Source organism: Neohortaea acidophila, assembly GCF_010093505.1.
Source record: "Neohortaea acidophila strain CBS 113389 unplaced genomic scaffold BDY17scaffold_3, whole genome shotgun sequence".
NCBI lineage: Eukaryota > Fungi > Ascomycota > Dothideomycetes > Mycosphaerellales > Teratosphaeriaceae > Neohortaea > Neohortaea acidophila.
Window position 1 is genome coordinate 1,771,198 of NW_022985512.1, and position 20,911 is coordinate 1,792,108.

The 20,911-nt window shown below is 57.4% G+C and overlaps 11 protein-coding genes across 11 annotated transcripts; 9 read left to right on the forward strand and 2 right to left on the reverse strand.

The window, feature by feature from the left end:
- The first annotated feature begins 81 nt into the window (after positions 1 to 81).
- On the forward strand, positions 82 to 2,130 carry BDY17DRAFT_294056 (phosphatidylinositol-specific phospholipase C). Its single transcript, XM_033733082.1, has one exon. It carries the CDS (start codon positions 223 to 225, stop codon positions 1,999 to 2,001), a length of 1,779 nt encoding a protein of 592 aa, XP_033592237.1. The 5' UTR covers positions 82 to 222; the 3' UTR covers positions 2,002 to 2,130.
- A 458-nt stretch (positions 2,131 to 2,588) lies between these two features.
- On the forward strand, positions 2,589 to 4,331 carry BDY17DRAFT_315932 (putative FLP FmtA-like protein, betalactamase; the record flags this gene model as incomplete). The annotated part of the gene is made up of 2 exons (XM_033735961.1): positions 2,589 to 2,623; positions 2,654 to 4,331. The coding sequence occupies 2 exons, from the start codon at positions 2,589 to 2,591 to the stop codon at positions 4,329 to 4,331; spliced, it is 1,713 nt and encodes a 570-aa protein (XP_033592238.1).
- Positions 4,332 to 4,342: 11 nt separating this feature from the next.
- Positions 4,343 to 5,413, reverse strand: BDY17DRAFT_315933 (uncharacterized protein; the record flags this gene model as incomplete). Its single annotated transcript, XM_033735962.1, has 1 exon — positions 4,343 to 5,413. One exon carries the CDS (start codon positions 5,411 to 5,413, stop codon positions 4,343 to 4,345), a length of 1,071 nt encoding a protein of 356 aa, XP_033592239.1.
- A 522-nt stretch (positions 5,414 to 5,935) lies between these two features.
- Positions 5,936 to 9,859, forward strand: BDY17DRAFT_109874 (uncharacterized protein). Its single transcript, XM_033729188.1, has 2 exons — positions 5,936 to 9,784; positions 9,844 to 9,859. Exon 1 carries the CDS (start codon positions 6,009 to 6,011, stop codon positions 9,486 to 9,488), a length of 3,480 nt encoding a protein of 1,159 aa, XP_033592240.1. The 5' UTR covers positions 5,936 to 6,008; the 3' UTR covers positions 9,489 to 9,784; positions 9,844 to 9,859.
- BDY17DRAFT_109885 (uncharacterized protein) lies at positions 9,597 to 11,146 on the forward strand. The gene is made up of 4 exons (XM_033729190.1): positions 9,597 to 9,622; positions 9,679 to 9,784; positions 9,844 to 9,986; positions 10,068 to 11,146. Exons 2-4 carry the CDS (start codon positions 9,761 to 9,763, stop codon positions 10,987 to 10,989), a joined length of 1,089 nt encoding a protein of 362 aa, XP_033592241.1. The 5' UTR covers positions 9,597 to 9,622; positions 9,679 to 9,760; the 3' UTR covers positions 10,990 to 11,146.
- Positions 11,147 to 12,302, reverse strand: BDY17DRAFT_109876 (uncharacterized protein). The gene has a single exon (XM_033729189.1). It carries the CDS (start codon positions 12,180 to 12,182, stop codon positions 11,304 to 11,306), a length of 879 nt encoding a protein of 292 aa, XP_033592242.1. The 5' UTR covers positions 12,183 to 12,302; the 3' UTR covers positions 11,147 to 11,303.
- Positions 12,303 to 12,778: 476 nt separating this feature from the next.
- Positions 12,779 to 14,152, forward strand: BDY17DRAFT_322498 (uncharacterized protein; the record flags this gene model as incomplete). Its single annotated transcript, XM_033736815.1, has 1 exon — positions 12,779 to 14,152. The coding sequence occupies one exon, from the start codon at positions 12,779 to 12,781 to the stop codon at positions 14,150 to 14,152; it is 1,374 nt and encodes a 457-aa protein (XP_033592243.1).
- A 292-nt stretch (positions 14,153 to 14,444) lies between these two features.
- On the forward strand, positions 14,445 to 15,467 carry BDY17DRAFT_109918 (uncharacterized protein). Its single transcript, XM_033729191.1, has one exon. The coding sequence runs from the start codon at positions 14,748 to 14,750 to the stop codon at positions 15,357 to 15,359; it is 612 nt and encodes a 203-aa protein (XP_033592244.1). The 5' UTR covers positions 14,445 to 14,747; the 3' UTR covers positions 15,360 to 15,467.
- Positions 15,468 to 16,785: 1,318 nt separating this feature from the next.
- On the forward strand, positions 16,786 to 17,946 carry BDY17DRAFT_109950 (uncharacterized protein). The gene is made up of 2 exons (XM_033729192.1): positions 16,786 to 17,436; positions 17,501 to 17,946. The coding sequence occupies exons 1-2, from the start codon at positions 16,876 to 16,878 to the stop codon at positions 17,552 to 17,554; spliced, it is 615 nt and encodes a 204-aa protein (XP_033592245.1). The 5' UTR covers positions 16,786 to 16,875; the 3' UTR covers positions 17,555 to 17,946.
- A 528-nt stretch (positions 17,947 to 18,474) lies between these two features.
- On the forward strand, positions 18,475 to 20,014 carry BDY17DRAFT_294072 (aldehyde dehydrogenase domain-containing protein). Its single transcript, XM_033733083.1, has 2 exons — positions 18,475 to 19,638; positions 19,699 to 20,014. The coding sequence occupies exons 1-2, from the start codon at positions 18,612 to 18,614 to the stop codon at positions 19,923 to 19,925; spliced, it is 1,254 nt and encodes a 417-aa protein (XP_033592246.1). The 5' UTR covers positions 18,475 to 18,611; the 3' UTR covers positions 19,926 to 20,014.
- A 238-nt stretch (positions 20,015 to 20,252) lies between these two features.
- BDY17DRAFT_322501 (marvel domain-containing protein) lies at positions 20,253 to 20,862 on the forward strand (the record flags this gene model as incomplete). Its single annotated transcript, XM_033736816.1, has 2 exons — positions 20,253 to 20,516; positions 20,578 to 20,862. The coding sequence occupies 2 exons, from the start codon at positions 20,253 to 20,255 to the stop codon at positions 20,860 to 20,862; spliced, it is 549 nt and encodes a 182-aa protein (XP_033592247.1).
- Between the last annotated feature and the right edge of the window lie 49 nt (positions 20,863 to 20,911).

A 20,911-nucleotide genomic window follows, 5' to 3' on the forward strand; every position in this document is an offset into this window, starting at 1 on the left:
GGTCATTTGCCGTCCACTTCCGAACCGCGGGCTCGCGCTCCATTGGCCGCGCGCGATGGCAACCTTAACGCTTTACAGCAACCACACCCCACACTAACAGACAACCAGATATCGCTTATTTCGCGCAAGACACCTATTAAAACCCGTGCTGCCTGGCGATCCAACCTGCATCGCTCATCTCTCGACGTTCCAATTGCAAGACCATTGGCATCCGCATTCAAAATGACCTCAGCAGCTGCCATTCACGCCGTTAGCGAAGGCCTTCATAAGTTACATGTCCTGCCAAAGGTCTCAACCGATGCAGAGGACCATGGCGAGGCTATTGGCCATTCTTCCGTCGGTGGAGGCGGCCAGTCCGGCCTCAGATCCGTCAATGCTAAGGGCGTGCTCCGGGTCAGCCGAGCGTTGACTGCCATGCTGGCCACTGAGGGCGTCATTTCCGACCAGGACGCGGAAGGCGATCTTGCCCATCCATCCGCCGCTGTCAAGGCCTTGCTGGAGAAACCGCATATCAAGGTGCCGCCGGAACTGCTGGATAAATCGCATCCGTTGTCCGAATACTTCATCTCCTCAAGCCATAATACCTACTTAATGGGCGAACAGCTCTATGGAACTTCTGGCTCTGAGGGATATGAAGTAGCTCTGCAGACTGGAGCCCGGTGTGTGGAGATTGATGCCTGGGACAACGAGGAGAACAAGGAGGAGCCAAAGGTCACGCATGGCTACACCCTGGCTTCTCACATTCCCTTCCGACTGGTCTGCGAGACTATCCGCAACGTCATGGATCATGAGGCAAAGGCATCTGCTCGCTCGGGATCGCGCCCGGGACCCATCCTGATCTCGCTGGAGAATCATTGTCATGCACAAGGGCAGCAGCGTATCGTCTCGATCTTCAAAGAGGTCCTGGGTGATCGACTGATCAGCAAAGCCGTTCGGGATGAAGGCCACGAGGAGCAAAAGGAAACCGGCACGCAAGTCAGGCTGGAGGAATTGGAAGCTAAAGTGGCGCTCATTGTCGAATTCTACTTCCCAGATGGAAAGGAAATCGCCGCGGAGGAGGCAATGAAGGAAGAGGAGGAGGTCGAGGTGCACGATCCCAACGAAGATGAAGCCGCCAAGCAGGCCCGTCTCAAGTTCGAGGAGACGAAGAAGAATGCGCCAAAGCCAAAGATCATTCCAGAATTGGCCGAGCTGGGCGTGTACGCGCAGTCCGTCAAGCCTCGTGACCGCTCCTGGCTGGAAGGGCAGCTCAAAGGAGGCCCCCACGACCACCTCATCAACGTATCGGAGACGCAGGTCACGGACCTGATGGGTTCGTCCAAGGCTCAACTTGCCCAACATAATTCCAAACACCTCATGCGTGTCTTCCCCAAGGGCACTCGAATCACGTCCAGCAACATGAACCAAGTGCCCTACTGGGGTGTCGGAGCACAAATCTGCGCCCTCAACTGGCAAACCTTTGGCTGCGCTTTGCAACTCAACGAAGCCATGTTCGCAGGAAGCGACGGGTACGTGCTGAAGCCCGCCGCCCTTCGCGCCGGCGGCTCCGGGCAAGTGAGCAGCGGCAAGAAGAAGAAGCTCCAAATGCTCGTTGAGGGCGCAACGGACCTCCACATTCCTCCGGAGTACCAGATCGTCGTCGAGCCTTACGTCACCTGCACGCTGCATCACCCCGACGACCTCAAAAACGTTCGCCCGAAGCAGAAGACCGAGCCGTACAGGTCGCACAAGCTTACCTCGCGCTACAAGCATTTTGCCCCGCCCGCGAGCAATCCCATCTGGGGCAAGACGCTGGAGTGGGAGTACGAGGAGAACGAGCTGGCGTTCTTGCGCATCCTCATCAAGAGCGAAGAGACTTTCCACAAGAATCCTGCGTGGGCGGTTGCGGCGGTGAGGTTGTCGTATGTCCAGCAGGGATGGAGCTTCATTCGCATGCTGGATTTGAGTGGCGGTGAGACGAATTGCACGCTGTTGGTCAGGTTTACTATTACTGATGCCTGAGCTCGGTATCAATTGAGCGACAGTCAATAGACATGCGAGTATCGTAGAGCGACCAACAAAATCTGTGCATTTGTTACTACTGCCCCATTCTAGAATCCAACCAGACCATCCAGCGCAAACATTCCAGACAGCAGAGTATTCCCGATTTGCACTACATTAGGTTGTTCCAACGACGCAGTACTAGAGCTCCATTGCGCTGCGGAAGGTGTCCTTTTCGACTGCTTCGGACATGATTGTGAAGCTTTAGGATGTGTCGATGAAAAGGGATGGATTGAAGTCTGTTGAGTCTGCTACCTGAATCATATCAGTTGCGCAGGCCGCACACCGATGCATTGGATGCGCCGTGCCTAACGAGACGATCTCCCTTGCCCGACCTGTCCACTGGGCGAGGCTGAGGACGAAGAGTGGGGGCTCGTGTCCAAGCTTTGCGGGGAGACTTGACTTCAACGTCAGCGGCTAGGCTGCTACCTCCTTACACACTTCATCGGGCGTATCTTGAGCGGCATCGCTTGAAGGACCCGGCACAAAAGCTCAAATCGACACCTTCTGCAAGTAAGAAGTCAAGCTCAGGCGCACCCAGAGTGACCATGCTTTCACTCCTCTGGTTTGCGACCGGCATTGTGTCCGTTGCCGCTTACTGCTACGACTCCAGCCCTGCATTTCCCGTTCCTACCTGGCCTCATGGAAACAAAGATATCCAATCCACGCTTGCAAGCATTGAGGAGCGCCTAAAAGACTTGGTTGCCAATGAGAAGTACGGTACTACGTCCTTCTCCGTGCAGCTCACGTCCAACACCGAATCACTGTGGACGCAATTCCACACTGCCCGAAAATTCAACGAAAGCCGCCCGGGCGATCGACACGTAGATGGCGACAGTGTGTACCGCATAGCATCCATCTCCAAACTCTTCACTACCCTCGGGCTACTGTATCAACACGACGCAGGCAATGTCAGCTTAGATGATCCCATCAGCAAATACATCCCCAAGCTGAGCGGCGACCTCCCATGGGACGACATCACCCTACGTATTCTTGCTTCGCAACTCTCGGGCATCCCGCGAGAGACGGTCCAGTCAGATATCATCAATCTCGTCGAAGATCCCACCGCCTTCGGTCTACCCCCAGTCTCGAGAGATGGGCTGCCAACCTGCGACGAATACTCGGGCTTCGAGCGCCCGTGCAATTGGACAGACATACTCGATGCGTTGTCTAAATTCCAACCGATCTTCGCGCCGAATCAAAAGTCCACTTACAGCAATGCAGCGTTCGAGCTCATCGGGTTGGTGCTCGAGAAGGTGAGTGGCGAGAAGTACGAAGACTACATCCAGCACGCCATCTTCGATCCCCTGGGCATGAAGTCCTCCACCTTCAAAACACCGTCGGATAAGCATGCCGTCATCCCATCGGGTGAAACCTACTGGGGTATCAATGAAGGAAGCCAAAACCCGACGGGCGGCATCTACTCCACCGCCTCCGACATGACCAAATTCGTTCGCTACATCATGACGCATTTCAACACCCTTGCGACGGGCGTGAACTGGCTGATGCCGGCCAGTCCATCAGGAGGAATCTACAACTTTTACGGCATGCCCTTTGAAATCTTCCGGACCGACAAGCTTCTGGAAGACAGTGCACGGCCAGTGACCTTCGTCACGAAAGGAGGCGGTCTGCCTGCGTACTCATCCAAAGTAATCGTCATGCCTGAATACGGACTCGGCTTGACTGTCCTGGTGGGCGGCGAGGCTGACCTGCTGGATGAGATTATCGAGATTGTGACGGTGGATCTCCTCCGGGCTGTTGAGAAGATCATATGGAAGGAGGTTGAGGAGGTCTACAGCGGGGTGTATACTGCCATCGACCCATCGCTTAACTCGACCCTCGTCCTCTCGGCTTCACCATCGACTGGTCTGATTATCAATTCATGGATCTCAAACAGCACAGTCGTGTACAGTGACTCCGCTACGAAGAAGGATAACCCCATCATGAATATCCTCACCGGCTCGACTGAGAGTGATGAAGATGAAGACCAAGAGCCACCCGTTCGACTGCAGCTCTCTCCAACCTTATTGTACAAGAACGAAAGCGCTCAACAGGGTCAAATCTGGATGTTGACCGCTTCCTACGCCCGCGATGGCAAGCAGCGCAAAGTCTGGGACGACGACTGCACCGCTGACGTCGACTCGGGTGGGGCGTACGCCGGTATCTCCATCACCAAAGGCGTGTTCTGGCTCGAGGATGAAGTGCTAGAGTTGCCAGGCTGGCGGGTGAAGACGAAGCGGACGGGGTCCAAGGGCGGGAAGTCTCCGGCTTTCTTCAAGCAGGATCTTTGATACGTATATCTCTATTTACTGCCAAGAACACTCATCACCGCTTCAATGACATGCGGGTGCACGTCCTTTGGCGCGGCCACCACGCCCTTGTTCACCTCCAACCGCCTCCCCTGGCTGAAGTCCAATCGCTTGTTCTCTGCATCCGTCACTTGGCCTCCCGCCTCCCTCACAATCAGATCACCCGCCGCGTGGTCCCAAATCTTCTCCACGTACGACTTGCTCGTCGGCAGGCGCAGGTATAAATCCCCCGCGCCGCGTGCAATGCTGCCGTACTTCGCCTGGCTGTCCATGCGCACCGAGTTCTTCGTGATGCCTAGTTTCTTGGCAATGGCCGCAGCATCACCCTGCGAGCTGTGGCCGGCTTCGACAGATTCGCAGAACGTGGCGTCGGAGATGTTGGTGATGGGTTTCATTGTGATCTTGCTCGGGTCGGCGAGCGCGCCTTTCTGCAGCGGTCGGCTGGCCGCTCCTTGGCCGAGGATGGCGCTGAAGAGCACGCCTTTGCCTTCTGCGTCGGTGGCGTCGGCGCCAATATCCTCTGTCAAAGGCTCGGAGTCGTTGACAGGCAGGTTGGGGCAGCCCAGCACTCCGACCTTGACATCGCCGTCGACCATGAGGGCCAGGCAGACGGCGTATTGGCCGCCGCGAAGGAAGCCCTTTGTGCCGTCGATGGGGTCAATGGCCCATATTCTACCGCTGCGGCCCCCCTTGCTGTCGCCCTTGTCGATGATGTCGAGCATGGCTTCGGGGGATTGGATGGCGCCCCCGAGCTCCTTCTCCCCCGCTGCATCGCTGAGTTTGGTGTTCTTCACCAGCTCCCAAACTGTAGCTCGCACGCGCTCGTTCTCCCGCAGATCCTTCGCTTCCTCCTCAGCGACGATCTCGTCGTTGGGAAAGTTGTGTTGCAGGGCGGAGATGATGAGGGCTTGGGCGCCGAAATCGCCGATGGTGACGGGCGAGGCGTCGGCTTTATCGAGCGTGCCTTTGGCGTTGTTGTGGAAGACGGTTTTGGTGAGGAGCGTGGCGCGCTGGACGGCGAGGAGCGCTATCCGCAGCTCTTGGGCGTAGTCGGGGGAAGACATGGTATGCTTGCTGGCCCGGAGGATGGAGGGGGTGAGGGAAGAGATGTGGGAGGAGAAGAGGCGGAGACGAGGAAGGAAAGCGGGAAAGAAGCTTGTAGCCAGGACGAGGAGGGAGACTGTGAGGAGGGTTGCGGTCAATGGAACTCTTACCATTGGATGAGGTTGTGGTGTTGTTCATCAAAATTTAGGCGAAGCTGCAGGGTTGGGAGAAAAGCTGCAGACCCCGCCATCGGGACGAGGCTTTCGCTTGGCATTTGTGTTATCAAGGACAGCGGCATCGTGGGGGTTTAGAGGCATTTAAACGGCGAAGAGGAAGGTGTCGCAAGATCTAGATACACGTGCCCTTGCGAGAATTGAGTGCAACATCTAGCATTCGACATGAAGAGAAGAGGAAGGTGCGAGCGCGACGTGGACGGCGGAACTGCAAGAGCACCGGCCCATGCGGCTCTGCGGACGCTACTGCACCCGCCCCGGATGACAAAGACTTCGAGATCCGAGTCTTGTGCTGCTCACAACCTATACACACACCACACCACACTTCAATTCATAACCATGCGGCCGCTCGTCGGTCAGCACCAGCTTCACTGAGCACATCATGGCTCGGGACGAGCAGGATGAAGCCAGGCTGGCGCGCGCACACAGCGTCTTCATCCGCCTCGCCCTCCCTCCCTACACCATCCACTTCAAATCCCCCACCTACCTCCAGCCCAGCACGCTCGATCTGCTCGACAAGAAGGTGTGCAAAGAGACTTTGAAGACTACAGGCCAGATCAAGGCAGTTCGACTAGCAATCGGCGGCGATGGCAAGTTCTGGGCCGAACTCGTCCTCCTATTAAGAGCTGCTGTGCCGAGTCTCGAGCGGAGGAGTTTTAGCGTCTGGGATCCGAGCAGCGTGGACTATGAGAGCACGAGCGGCGCCTTGATCGCTGCCAACTATCCAGGACTATGGCGCGATCTGGATCGACTCAACGACTTCATCAGCATCATGCGCAATCTCATGACGGTCGGTGCAACGGCGCAAGACTTGGCGGCAGAGCACACCGTGGACTACGAGGTCTTCCGACTCATCAACTGCTGTGTCCGAGTTACCGCTCGTGGTTATGATGGGGATTCAGGGACAGGGGAAGAGGAGAAATGGCAGTGGATCGTCAACGCCTACAAGAAGCTGCTCATCACCAGCCTGCAATTCCTGAACAATTTCTCCGTGCGCAACGAGGAGCGCCAGCTCGCGCTGTGGGTATCTTTGTTCGACGGTGGAGTGGATCTATACGGTCTGGACCACCGGTCGCAAGGCCCCGAGCAGTCTCCTCCGACAGAACAAAGCGAGCCAGCAGTTGGGAAAGTGCTCCCCGCAAGGCCTACTCCACCCGTCACTGGACAGGACATCTTGCTAGCTTATGGCACGGATGGCAACTCACGCGTGTCTCCGCTGGAGTGCGAAGCTGCCATTCCCATCTACAAAGAACGAGGCCAAACCTTCAAGCCTTTGCCTCCACAAATCAATGCTTTGGTCAAGAAGAATAGCTTCGTGCCGAACGGCTATGCGTACTTCACCCATCTTCGCCATGCTACTGTCCTCTCGATATATCAGCAAGAACATGCGCGCAGTCCTTCTTTGGGAGAGATTCATCGCGCCATGCCGACTTTATGGGAGGAGGAGAGGGCGAAGGAGAATCGAAGTGAGAAGATGATGTGGGAGTACTGGCAGGCCCAGTTCAATCAAGCATATGTGAACTACACCCGCGCACTGGAAGCTTTTGAAGAGAAGATGCTTGCTCCAAGTCCAGATCCTCCTGCAGAGCAAAATGCTTCGGAACCCTCAACAGGAACTCCTGCGCAACCGACATCTCCAGTTCATGGGGAGACTTTCGAAGATAAGATCAAGACCATCGTGGATCAATTGACGGAGAGGTATAGAGCGGAATGGGAAGCTGCACTGGCGAGCGGCGATACGGACACTTGTAGGACGATTTCCGAAGGCTTGAACTCCCTGCGGCAATTTCGTACGGCAGAAGCGTCCAAGACTCCGGTGGAGATTGAAGATCTCCGCATGAATGTCACTGCCGAGACTGGCGTCAAAGTCCTTGAGAATGGAAAGGCGGAACTGATGAAGAAGCTGGAAGGCTATGCCCGCGAGGATCTTGCTGCGGGCGAGGATTCTTCCAGACACTCCCCATCACCTGAGCAGAATAGAAGACGGAGAAGTGCGCAGAGCCTGTCTGATGCCTTTGCCACCGATAGTCTGGGTAGCGAGGAGGAGGAAGAGGAGGAAGAAGGGAGTGAAGAGGACGATGATGACGATTATCCTGCTTCCAGTGAGGACGGAAGAGGTCTGTTGACCGACGTGCCTCTAATTCTAGGACCGAACGAAATCGAAACCCTGCCGATGCTGGTCATGAGCGCCATTGTCCCCGATCCGAAGGACGATTTGCCGCCGCAGAAGGATTCGGCGGTCGACTACACTCCCAACTCACTGCGCACGCTTCGCACACATCTCCTGCTTTCTCAAACTGCCGGACGAAACCTACTTCGCGAACTTCTTATCTTCGTGGCAGCATGGGACCTTCGAGAAGGCGAGCTGTACTTCAAATTCATGGTCAAAGTGATGGAGTCCATCCTCAAGAATGGACTCATGCCGTACGCCTACCACGCCTTTCGCGACCGCAGTCGCAGCAAGGACATCATCTCTCCTGCGCAGGCTGTCATTATGAAATTGCTTACTTGCATCTTTCGGGAACGCAACTCCGGGACCAAGGAGATGCAGCAAATACCCAACAAGGAAAGCATCACAGTCACTGTACCGCCTCCACCACCCGGCAAAGTCGAACTGCACATTCTCAATTTCGTCTTTACGGAGTTCCGCCAACACATCATTCCCCAAACATGTGCTCTGATCTTTCTACAAGGTCAGATCCATAAAGGGAGAGCAAGCCCCGACGATTTCCCGCTCAACTTGTGGGATATGGAAAGGATGTACGAAGGTGTCTACCAATTCCTCGAGTTCTTTGCTGTTCTGGCCGAGGAGCAGGTCGGCGGGCGCATGCCTGCGGACATGGACAAGGAGCTGGGTGAAAGATTCTCGTGGAAGAAGATTCTTGCCAATTGGGAAATGGCTTCCGAATTGGTAACTCTCTTGCGAGAGCTAGAAGGCGGCATCCCGAAGATGGTCAGCTCCATGGCCCAGGTGTCGAAACGCATGGCGCCTCCGGCTTTGCCGCAGAGAAGCCTCTCCGCAGACGCGGCAACGATGCCGACTGTCTCTGTCGACCGTCCATTCGAGCTAGACGACTCTGCCCTCCCACCCCTACCATCAAGTGCATCCGGTCAGATCTTCGAAGCCGAGACACCCCTCGCATATCCAGAAGATCCAATAGTCCCCACCACCGTCCACGACCAAGACGAGCCCTCCGATTTTGAGTGGCGCAACCTCAAGAAACTCACAGTCCTCGTGCTCAGCTCGTTGATCTGGAAGAACAAGCAAGTCCAAGATCAAGTGCGTCAATGCGGCGGTCTAGAGGCACTCGTAAGTTGCTGCAAACCTGACGAACACAACCCCTACATACGCGAGCATGCCATCATGTGTCTGCGCTTCGCCGTCGAAGGCAACGACCAGAACATCGAAGTCATCCGCAACATGGCGCGCGGCTACGGCACCCAAGCTCGCAGCGCCAGCGCCAGCGCCGGCCTCCTCCAATCCGCCGATGCCATCTCCGTCCCCCGCGAAGTCCTCGACACCAACGGCTACGAAACCTTCATGGACAGCAAAGGCCAAGTGGGCCTCCGACGGAAAGACAAACCCGCCGCACCTCCCCCCTCCACCATCCAACCCCCGCGCCCACAGCTCCCCGCCGCCGCCACCGCCGCCACCGCCAGCCTTGAAAAGTCGCTCGCGGAGTTTAGTAGTGTGTCCGGGTTGACGGCCGAGAAGGCGGCGGAGTTGATGCAGAATGCGCTGCGCGATTTGCCGCTGGGCGAGAAGCTGGTGACGAGTCGGCAGAAGGCGGAGGCGCTGGCGAAGCTGGATAAGGCTTTTGAGAGTAGTGAGAAGGCTTTGGGGAAGGGGAAGAAGGGGTGAGCGGAGGAATGGCCTTTCTCTGGCCGCTTGTTGGAAAAGTCGATCTTTACCTCTCGTTGGACTGTAGCGCTCGATTGGGCTGCAATCATTGGTATTAGATACGGATTGGTTGGTGGCAGTATCTGGTGATGCTGGTGGGTAGCACGTGGGGTGTGAACCCTCTCATGAATTGTTTGCTGATCTCTAGTAGATGGCTTCATCGATCACTACACGGCATCACGATTGGAACGCAGGACCAGCGACTTCGTGGTACTCGCTCCGCTGGATGATGTATGCGCTGGCCCGGTCATACAGATGTAGGTCGTACACTGTGGCGCTGTGACTCTGAATCTTGTGAACTGATTGTTTGCTGCAGATGGCTTCCGCGAATAGATACAGTTATTCCATCCCTCGCTGGACTCCTGGCTTTGTTCCGCAACAGCTGTCAAGTATTCTTCATTCAATATCACCATGGCATCAGTCCACCGCGCTACAACGGAATTCTCTCGCGATGCTGAGGTACGTGGAGCCGGGATGTTTGCTATACGTCCTCCCTGCACAACTCTATACATACGTTTCCAACTTCACATGGTTATAAAGTCTTTATGACCCAACGACCACCCGAAACAGAACCCACGCACTTTCTCCCTGGCAGACAGAAGCTTCGACTCGGATTCTCCAAGCTATCTACGACCAAGATCAAATGGAAGGCGCCGACAACGACATGCCTTTGAGCTGGCGCAAGGTCCAGACTCCGGGAAGTGCGTCAGACGCCAGAACCGGAGTATGGATCGGGGAGAAACCCGTGCATGATAACGACTGTGACCACGATCCAACGGAAGGCTCCGACAAATCCACGCCAACCAAGCGACGGAGCAATCGAACCGAGGGCGTATTGACCAGGCAAGGGTCAAAAATCGATGACGCGACCTTGGCAGTTCTAAGACCTGCGCACCGAAACGCTATACTTCACCAACGGGAGAAACAGGCAGATCCCGGGCGAATTGAGCAGAAGCGTCGGCTCGAGGAACAACGTCGACGGGCGATCGAGGCTGGAGACGAAGTGGAAATTCGGCGGGACGCGGACAGGAGGCGAAAGACGAACGAGATGCAGCGTGCGCGCTATGCGCAGAGACGTGATGCGAAGAAAAGAGAACAGGCGAAGAGTGCGGAGGCTACGCTAGATGGAGATCTAGAACGACAAGGTGGCTCACATGGAAAAAATCCTCTTTCACCAGATGACAGTGTCTCGCGAGAGCATGGTTCTCGCTTGTTCGACGACAGTGATGCGGGATTGGAAGACCTGGAGTTGCTCGATAACAGCGTGGCCAGAAGCATGACACAGCAAGGCGTTGCGCAGGCGTCTTCGAGCAACTCTGCACTTCGGACGCTGGACGATCCTCCCGCCGAAGTTGATGGAGCTGAGCGGGGACAAACAGCCGCTCCAAGTTCGCATGGTCGCCCGCGAAGCTCCAGTGCGTTGGGCTTCCTGGCCCTCGTGCTGAACGATAATGATGAATAAGATTCTTGCGCCGAGTGGTTGAAGCTGTCAGGTATTCCCTATGTAATGCTATCATAGTGTCACTCGGCTCCAGTTTTGCTCGGACAACAGTGCACGTCGCAGTGGATGGATTTGCTACACATGCTAGGCGACGGTGCAGCTGACCACGTTGGCGCCAGTCACTGACGCTCATTCACGGAGCTGGCCTATTTGTTATACTCCTCACTCTCGACGCTGCACAAACACCTTTTCTTACCTTCAGAACAGCAGTTTCTGCCGGCTTGACGATTATCCAAGAGGGAGCCTACACACTTTCACTTCCTCTGGCGAAAGCCTCAGCGGACAATACCCAAGCAAAGCTTTGATGACAATTGGAGAACACGATGGCTTCCTCCTCGCAAGAAACGCGAGAACCAGAGCGCCCCCGGAACAAGGGCGGGAGAAAGTTCGATGATGAGACCTTGGCTACTCTGGAGCCTGCCCACCGGCGCTCTATCCTGCATCAGCGCGCGAACCAGGCGGCAGACTTGGAGCGGCAGCATCGACGCAACGAACGACGTCAGCAGGCAATCGAAGCTGGGGACGAAGAGGAAATCCAGCGTGAGGCGGAGAGGAAGCGAAAGAGGAACGAGAAGCGGCGCGAACCAGAGAAGAAGGTGAAGCGGAATGAGAAGCAGCGTGAACGATATGCGGAGAAGCAAGAAGAAATCTGCGCTGCCGACCGCGTTCGCGAAGCGAAGCGTCGGCAGGCGATCGAGGCGGGCGACGAGCAAGCTATTCAGCGTAACAAGGAGAGGAAGCAGAGGAAGAATGCCTAGCAAAACCCGCGTTATGCGGCGAACCGACCGGAACTCCGTGCTGCTGCGCGCGTGCGCGAAGACAACATAAAGGAAGCACGCGAGCTGATCAGCTCGCCGGAAAAGCATGCGAAGGGCCAAAAAGCAAAGGCGGCGGGCGTTCGCGCCGAAGTCCTGGCCCACCGTGAGCTGACGGAGGACGTCATCATTCAGCGTGAGCGTGAGGAGCTGCAGAAGCGTCGGGACGCAGCAATCGCTAGGGAGCAGAAGAAAGGAGGAGGCAAGACGAAGAGTGCGAAGAGTGCGCTGGAGGGTGAAGGGGAACAGCGATGAGGGTGCGGACGGGCACGGTCGCCTTGTCGAGCCAGTAGAGGACGAGAAGTGAAGTAGAGAAAATGAGTGAGCTACATGGAGCATGCGTACATATCATTCACCCTCCGTTGGAGCGTCGTCCGACTCGATTAACCTGTGCAGAGCGGCCTCGCGCGTACTCGTGTGATCGAATGCCGTGATCTCGTGATGAGTGCCTCAGTTCTTTGCCCGGGGAACACTCCCGTAATCACTGTACACGTAGACACAGGTCTCGATGGAATGGCGTATCAACGATTCGTGATACAGCGCCAGCATGAAGGAGGATGAAGTAAGGCTGTGAGGAAGATGACGGCCAGAGTGCCGTCGGATCCTGACGGAAGAGGTGACACGCATAAGATTCATGCAGGTTGCACAACGGGGCTGGTTAAGCTGCTATCACAAGCACGCATGACGGTCAGTAAATTTCTTGCATCAACCCCAAGAAGTTGGACTCGTCCTCAGCAAAGCTGCGTGAGGTCGGTCAGGCCGCCTGCGCCACATGACGCTCGCCGCCCCAACCAGCAATCACCTGCGCCACTTTCCCCAGCAGCGATAGCTCCAGTCTCAGCAGGGCACAAGAAGGGAAATTGCACCTTCTCCCCGCCTCTCCCTCCCCTCCTCACCTTCCTCCGCCCATCACTCCCTCCTCCCATCTGCCAAATATGTCGGACCAGACGAGCGATGATGGCGCGCGCCGCAAGTGGCGGCAGGAACGCGACGCCGAGCTCCGCGGCGGACCACCCGGACCCTCCTACCCTCCCTCCAGCAGAAACGACTACGACGCTCCCACCTCCAACGGCCGCGGCCCATACCCTCCCGCGCCCTCCGGTGGCCTCCCTCCCCAAGGTATGCCAGACCCCGTCGTCCCTCCACCGCCCCTAGGCGAGCAGAGCCGCCGCCCGAGCGCCTTGAAGAGCGGCTCCGGCCAAGGTCGAGTGCCCTCCCACCTCAAGCCCGAGTTTCCCGACGAGGCTTCGTATCTCGGCTCCACCGCGCCTGATCTCGAGGCGAAGAACAAGCCGCGCCACAGGCAGTTCCGCGACAAGCGCGACGGCTATGAAAGCGAGGAGGGCGAGCAGCTGAAGCGTGCCCGTCCGCCGCCTCCATACGATGCGAATCCCAGCGTCCGCCAGCCGCCGGCACCTTCGCAAAACAGTGCTGACGCCTATCGCGAACCAGATGATCGCAGGAGGTCGAGGAGATACCCCCCATCTGGTGATGGTGCTCGAGGCCCGCCGCCTGGTGATGACCCTCGAGGTGGTCCTGCCCCTCGGCGTGGAGATCCATACGCCGATCGTGGAAGCGGCCGGCCCCCTCGAAGCAGCAGACGCGACCGTGGTGACGATTACTACGATGACGACCCGCCACCCCGCTCGTCGCGAAGGAAAGATCACCCGGACGTGGAGTATGGCTCCGAGCCCGTACCCGCCGTGAGGCGCTCGAACGGCGAGCGTCGCCCCCAACTCCCCAAATCCGGATCCTCGCGGCGAGATCGAGACCGAGACAGATATGACGACAATGACGATGATGACGATCGCAGACGCCCTCCGCCGTCTCGTTCTACTCGCGACAGGAGGGATCGCGATCGAGACCGCCATGATGATGACCGAGATGACGATTACGGCCGCTCCGACAGACGACGTCGAGACGAAAGGGATGACAGGGACAAGGACAGCTATCGGCGCGGAGATAAGGATCGAGCCCGAGATCCTCCTCGCGACCGAGACCGCGACCGTGACGGCGACAAGTACGGAGCAGACCGCAGACGCGATCGATCCCGCCGCCGCTACAGCGACGAAGACAGCGATTACGACGACCGACGCAGCCGCAGGAGTGACAAGTACGACCGAGATGGCAGGCGGAGCGATCGTGACCGCGATCGCAGACGCAACAGCAGTGTGCCAAAGGAGATGAAGATTGGCGGCTTTGATGTTGGGCCTTTGGTTCAGCAGGCGCAGAGGCATTACGGAACGCTGGCGCCCATCTTGACGCCTGTGGTGATGAACATGGCCAAGAAGTATGTGAGCAATAGGTAGTGCGGCCGGGGGGGATGGTAATCAACGATTGACGAGGCGAGTCGGATTTCAAGAATGGAAGCGAGCATTTTCATTGAAACTGAGGCATGGGTGGGAACGCGCGGGAAGAGGCATGTCATGCATGGGTATTCGATTCTACTCCAACATGGTTTAACGAAGGGATGTTGTTTTCGGTTTTTCTGGCGAGCATCTCAACGCGTCGATGTGAGTAGGCCCCCGCCTTCATCAGGAGCAGACAGTTCACCCGCCTTACAACTTTGACGAGAGCTAACTCCTGGCAGCATCCCTTCATGGCCAATGAGTGCCTTCACGTTAGAAGCATCCTCCTCATCATGGACCTTACGAACGACGGCATATGTCTAATAACTTCACTCACGTTTCACGCCTCACCGCGCCGACGATTTCATTGTTTCCGTTTGTGTCACACGCTTCCCCTCGTCTTACAACGGACTTCCATTGCTTTTCCGCAAAGGGGCGAGCCAACCGTAACTTCTCACCTCGGACCGCATATCAACTTTGATGATCTGCAGCAGTTCTTATCTTCCTCATTCATTATTCCATCCGTTCCAGCGGTCACAGCTGGCCGTGGATCAACATGTCAGCCAAGTGGCATGATTCAGTCTCGGAACAAAAGGTGATCAGCACGTCTTACAACGACGCTGAATCATCGCGCCGAGATGAGGCCAGCCAACGGCGGAGATCAGCAGGCGGAAATGAAGGCGTTTCAGCTCGATTCTCGTTGCTGACAGATCTCCCGCGGGAAGCGTTTGGAGGGTCAGCCGGAGCGACGAACGGGAAGCGCGCAGAACGACTTTCGGGCGTCCGATGCATGGGAGACAAAAACTTGGTCGTCGACGGGAGAGTGCATGAGCGTAGGGGGTTGTCCGGGGCATTATATCGGCTTCTACCGGATGGCTTGATGAAAGGAACAATGCGTGTAACATGCGGGTGCTGTACACCTAACGCCACGACTGTATGCATCTGGCCTGATCGGCCGTGCGCCAGGTGGGTTTTTGCGGAAGCCGGGGTGCTCCTTGTACAACGGGCGGGCAGGGTGGTGAAATCGAGATACATACACAGTACAGTGCAAGATCTGCAGGGGGGGTGTGTGTATGGGCGGCCGTTGCAGGCTCACCCCAGCCAATACGAACACCCGAATGCAAATTGCCGTGTTTGTGGGTTGGGCAAAAAAGCGCGACGGGCTTGAAAAGATCCCGTGAACTGGACTAGGGCGTTTGGCGTTCAACGTGCGCTAAAAGCTCGTATCTCAAGGAAATCTGGGGCCGCGGGCGGACGAGGGGGACTTGTGTGTGCGTGTGCGGAGCAGATCGTCGCCGAACGCAGGTACAGCACAGTGCGCATGCTGTGAACGCGTCTTTGTGATTGTCAAAGGAGATTAAGACTTTGCGTGTGTGACAGGTGCTACCTGAGCCTTGTGCCGACATGTCCCCTGCGCGGCGAGGCTGGCCGACAATTTCGCGATGGGGGAGATTGGCTCTTGTCTCGCCGCGGCCCTATCTCTCTTGATGACAACCAGCGACCGCTTGGTGTCGACTCGGCGGTGGCAGGGCTACGGCCGTGATACCGCGATGTGCATTGCAATGTCCGTGGAGCCAAGGGGATAGTGACGACGACAATAGTATTGTTTTTGGCAAATGCGTCCCACTGGCCCAGCGGTGGAGATCTTGGTATCTTGGAACACGCGCGAAGCTTGGCTTGGGCAGAGTCATGAGGCTGGGATCCAAGACGGTGGGATCTGATCATCCGAGATTGAGGATGGAGTTGACTCGTTGATGGGGGGTTTGAAGCATAATGTCAATCTGTCGTGCGTCGAACCGTAGCTCGAGTGCCATCTACCTCGCATGAGCAGGGCGATGGTGGGACAGGAAGCCTCGTGCCTGCCCTGGCTAGACGTCGATCCACCCCGGCTTGGCGCACCCCCCGGCCCCGGCGATTGACAACACTCTCATTTCCACCGCGTGGGTGATGTTCACACTTCCCGAACCTTCAGCACACCCCCCATGTTTCCCGCCACCGAGACCGCAGTGCCGCCCGCGCTCGCTCTCCTCCTCGCTTGGGATCCATCAGCAAGGCACACGTCTGAGAAGGATTATTACTTGGCTGCCTGCTCCTTCGTATATGCCGAGAGGCAAAAGCTGCCTGCTCGAGGGCCCAAAAATAGCAACCGACCAGACGCACCTGCTGCTCGCCCTCGTCCGCATGGCAAGGTGGGTAGTTTGGTTGCATGCAAGGTCCATTTTACGCAGCCCCCGGCACCCGTCCCATGCGCCTACCCGTCCCATGCGCCTACCCGTCCACAATGAACTGTGCCGCGCGCCGCCATTGGCCGCCGGGGCCCAAAATCAATATTTCCACTTTTGGCCCGCTGCCACCCACGCCGCCCTTCCAAGACATCCCGTTTGGCGTCACTCTCTCCCTCCATCCCGATGGGGACAGGTACTGCGCGGTGGCAACGGTTTGATTTTGCCTTTTTTCCTTGGAACTCATTAGGAATTCTCTCGGTCCAAAAGAGGCGTTTCATGCTGGCTTGCCCGCTCTGGCTGGCTTTCTTTCATAAAAGGGCGCTGCCTGTCCGCCTGTGGGTTTCTCGTTCCCTTTCTCATCAACCGTTTTACACTCGCTACATTTAATCCCTTCATTTGCCTTACTTCTCTCCCGCAACGCTCATCCAACCTCTCCACCACCCCACCAACTCTCCAACCATGCGCGGCCTAATCGTCTCCACCCTCTCCCTGCTCGCCCTCGGTGGCGTAGAGGCCCATCCCCAGAGCTACGGCGGCTCGAGCAGCAGCTGCATGCCCTACGACACCGGCGTCGCCCTTGCGACCGCCTTCCGCGATCTCATCGCCCTGCCCTTCAACCAGACCCTTGCCAAACACGCCATGACGCCCACCTTCACCGACTACTCCGACAGCGTCATTGAGCTCATCAACAACGGCTGCCCCAACGGCCCCATTGCGCTCGGCAGCCCGACCTTCAGCGGCCGTACCGCCTTCATCAAGGGCCAGAGCGGCCAGGCGCCCATTCCCTTCACCATCCAGAAGACCTACCCCGCTTGCGACTCCGTTGCCTTCACCTGGGTCTCGCAGCCTGGCCCCGGCGGCCCAGCCAACGGCGGCAAGGGCGTGCAGCCCGAGCAGCAGGTCAGCGGCATCATCATCCTCGAGACCGTGCCCAACACCTGGAACCCCAGCGGCGAGTTCGACTGGAAGATTCAGACCGCCTACTCCGAGTTCAACAGCGGTGCTTGGCTGTACGACCTTGTAAGTTACTCCTACGCCTGATTGTGTAGGATGAGAGCCGTCTGCTAACGATCTGTTGTTTCAGGGCGTCTTCGTGCCGACCAACTGCTCTGCTCCCACGACCAACTCTACATCCTAAGAGTTGACGAGACGTTGCGTGTGTTGTGGCGAGAAACTATCGAGCCGCGTTTTTCCAGCCGTGAAGTAATAGAAATGTAATCACTACAATGGATTCATTCAATTCACTCGCCTCCATCGTACCATCCTACGCGACGATCGTGCATCCACAGTGGCAAACAGGATATTTTCAATGCATGCTGACAGCTGAGCATTCAATAAACCTCCATCCTTCTCAGCCCCATGCATGTAAGGTACGCGACGCCGGGGTTGTGATTAGACTTTCGGACGTGGGGGACCCCGTTACACTAGGCCGGAAGAGGCAGTCAACGTCGGAGGTTAGCGGGATGGGATCTCACGTCGTCGCAAATCGCTCCGAGAAAACGGCCGCAACGGTCTGGACGGGCCTGTTGATGACCAAGACGACGGCAAAAACGACTTCCATCCTACTACTGCCTACTTCTGATGTCCTTAACGACTGTTCAGTCTGATATCCATCTCACCTGCGCAAGAAATCGCCGTGTTTCCTCATGCGGCGGCGACACGGTATTTCATGTCCTGCGGCTCTACGTGTCTGCGGCAAGCAGCCTGTCTGTCCTGCCCCTCCTCGGTCACTCTCCACGATTACCTTGGGTATTTCACCACATGCCCCGCAAAGGCGAGTGAGGCCCAAATTGTTTTCCCGTTGACGTAACCGTCAAGAACGTGTTGCCAAACTATTTCTCTCCTCTCCTACACTCTCTTCATTCTCTCATCCTCAATACCATCTCCATCATCACCATTCACATTCCCTACTATCCTTCATCATGGCTTCTGAATTCCAGCTCTTTATCAATGGCAAATACCGCCCCGGCAGCGGCGGCGAGAAGCTCACCATCTACAACCCCAACGACGACTCGCTCGTGACGGACAGTGTCCACGTCGCCAGTGAAAAGGATGTGGATGATGCCGTTGCCGCAGCAAAGTAGACCCCCCCTCCCACATGGCATGGTCGTAGGACATTGGACTAACCCAAACCCTCCTCCAGGGCCGCCCAACGCGCCTGGGCCGAAACAGCCGGCCACAAGCGCGCAGCCATCATGAACAAATTCGCCGACCTGCTCGAGCGCGACGTCGACCGGCTCGCCAAACTCGAGTCCGCTGCCATGGGCCAGCCCATTTCCACCGCGCGCCTCATGATCAAGGGCCCCGCCGCCCTCTGGCGCTACTACGCCGGCTACGCGGGCAAAGTCTCCGGCGAGACCTTCCCGCCTGACGAGGACGGCACCTACAAGATCGTGCAGTACGAGCCGCTCGGCGTGTGCGCCGGCATTTGCGCGTGGAACGGCACGCACGTCCTCGCGGCGTGGAAGATGGCGCCGGCTATGGCGGCGGGCAATGCGTTTGTGCTCAAGACATCCGAGAAATCGCCGTTGGCTGCTTGCGCGTATGGCGATTTGCTGAACGAGGCCGGCTTCCCTCCGGGCGTCATCAATATCATTACCGGCGCAGGACCCGTGGGCTCCCTGTTGGCGAGCCACATGGATATCGCCAAGATCGCCTTCACCGGCTCTGCGCCCGCTGGCCGCGCAGTCATGGCTGCCGCCGCGAAATCCAACCTCAAAATCGTCTCGCTCGAACTCGGCGGCAAGTCGCCCGCCCTCATCTTCGACGACGCCGAGCTCGACAACGCCGTGCAATTCACCTCCACCGGTTTCCTGCGCAACTCCGGCCAAGTCTGCTTCGCCTCCTCGCGCGTGCTCGTGCAGGAGAACATCGCTTCGCAATACATCGAAAAAGTGAAGAAGGCGTTCGAAGACGCCGCGACAAAGATGGGCGACCCCTCGCTCGACGACACCGCTTTCGGGCCCCTGGCGGACAAGAAGCAGTTTGAGCGCGTCATGGGCTTCCTCAACGGCGCGCGGGAAGAGGGAGTGCAGGTGCTCGTGGGCGGCGAGCGCATCGGCAACAAGGGCGCCTACGTCCAGCCTACCGTGCTGCTCACCCCGGATGTGAAGAGCAAGGTATACACCGACGAGATTTTCGGGCCCGTCATCTCCGTCAAGACGTTCAAGGATGAGGAGGAGGCGATTCGGCTTGCGAATGACACTACGTATGGTTTGGGATGTAAGTTTGGTTCCCATTTCAGCTTTTATCATGTGCTTTGCTGATTTGCTTCGTGATCAGCGACCATCTACACCGGCGACATCGCTCGTGCTCTCCGCGTCGCTGGCAAGATCGAGGCCGGTACGGTTGGCATCAACTCCTCCTTCAACACATCCCCGCAGACGCCCTTCGGCGGCTACAAGCAGAGCGGTATCGGTCGTGAGAGTGGACCCGAGGGTCTCAAGGCTTACTTGCAGCCCAAGACGATTCACATCAATATGAAGGCACCGGCGCTGAAGCGGGCGTAAGGGAGTGGGATTGGAAAAGTCTAGAGTGGAGAAGTCACGCTTGGTCGTGGTCGGGCTTTCCACCATGACATGAAGCAGGGACGATGGATAGACACGTCCAAAATAAAATGCCAACGAATTGCAATTTCCCAGAATTCTGACCGATTTCGTTACCCTCCTGTATCTCGCGAGTTTCCACCAGCCAACCTCACACCTCCCCACAACGTTCTGCTCCTCCAACATCTTACCCGCTCTCCTCAACCACCTGCTACCAACCGACCCACGCGCCATCTCCTCACCAAAAAAACCGCCAGCCAAACCTCTCCGATCCAAACAAAGCAAATCAGCATGCTAGGCAAAACATCCTCCACCATCCTCCGCCTGCTCCAATTCCTCTTCGCCGCCTGCGTCCTCGGGCTCTCCATCAACGCCGTCCGCTGGCAATACTACCACCGCGCGCCCGCGACCAACGGCTACGCCGCGTTCGTCGGCGCCTACGGCTGCCTGACGGCGCTGCTGGGCTTGCATGCGCTGCACTCGACTTCCATTGCGGGATATCTTGTCATTGGGTGGGATTTGATGGCTGCGCTTTTCTTCTTCGTGGATGGGGTGGTGAGTCTTCCCCCCCCCCTGCTTGGGTTGGGAGGAGGAATGGAGCTGAGCGGTATGCTAGGCGATGGCCATTGGTCTTCATGGAGCCGACTGCAGCGACGGAAACGTGTACTCCACCTGGGGCAATTCGCTCATTAGCGGCGGGTGCGTGCTGCGGCAGCAGCTGGACCGTTATCAATGCGGCTTCTTTGCCATTTCGGACGTCGAGCATCGCTGTCGATTGGCCAGGGCGGATATGGTGTTGCTGTGGTTGGGGTGGGTGGCGAGTTTGGTGGCGGCGGGGTTCAGCATGCATCGGGCGAGGAAGGATAAGAAGGATGCCGCTGCGGTCGTGGCGGCGGCGTAGATGGGTGTGCAGACTTCTTTCGCCCTAGCTGGTGCATGCGGTCTCGCCG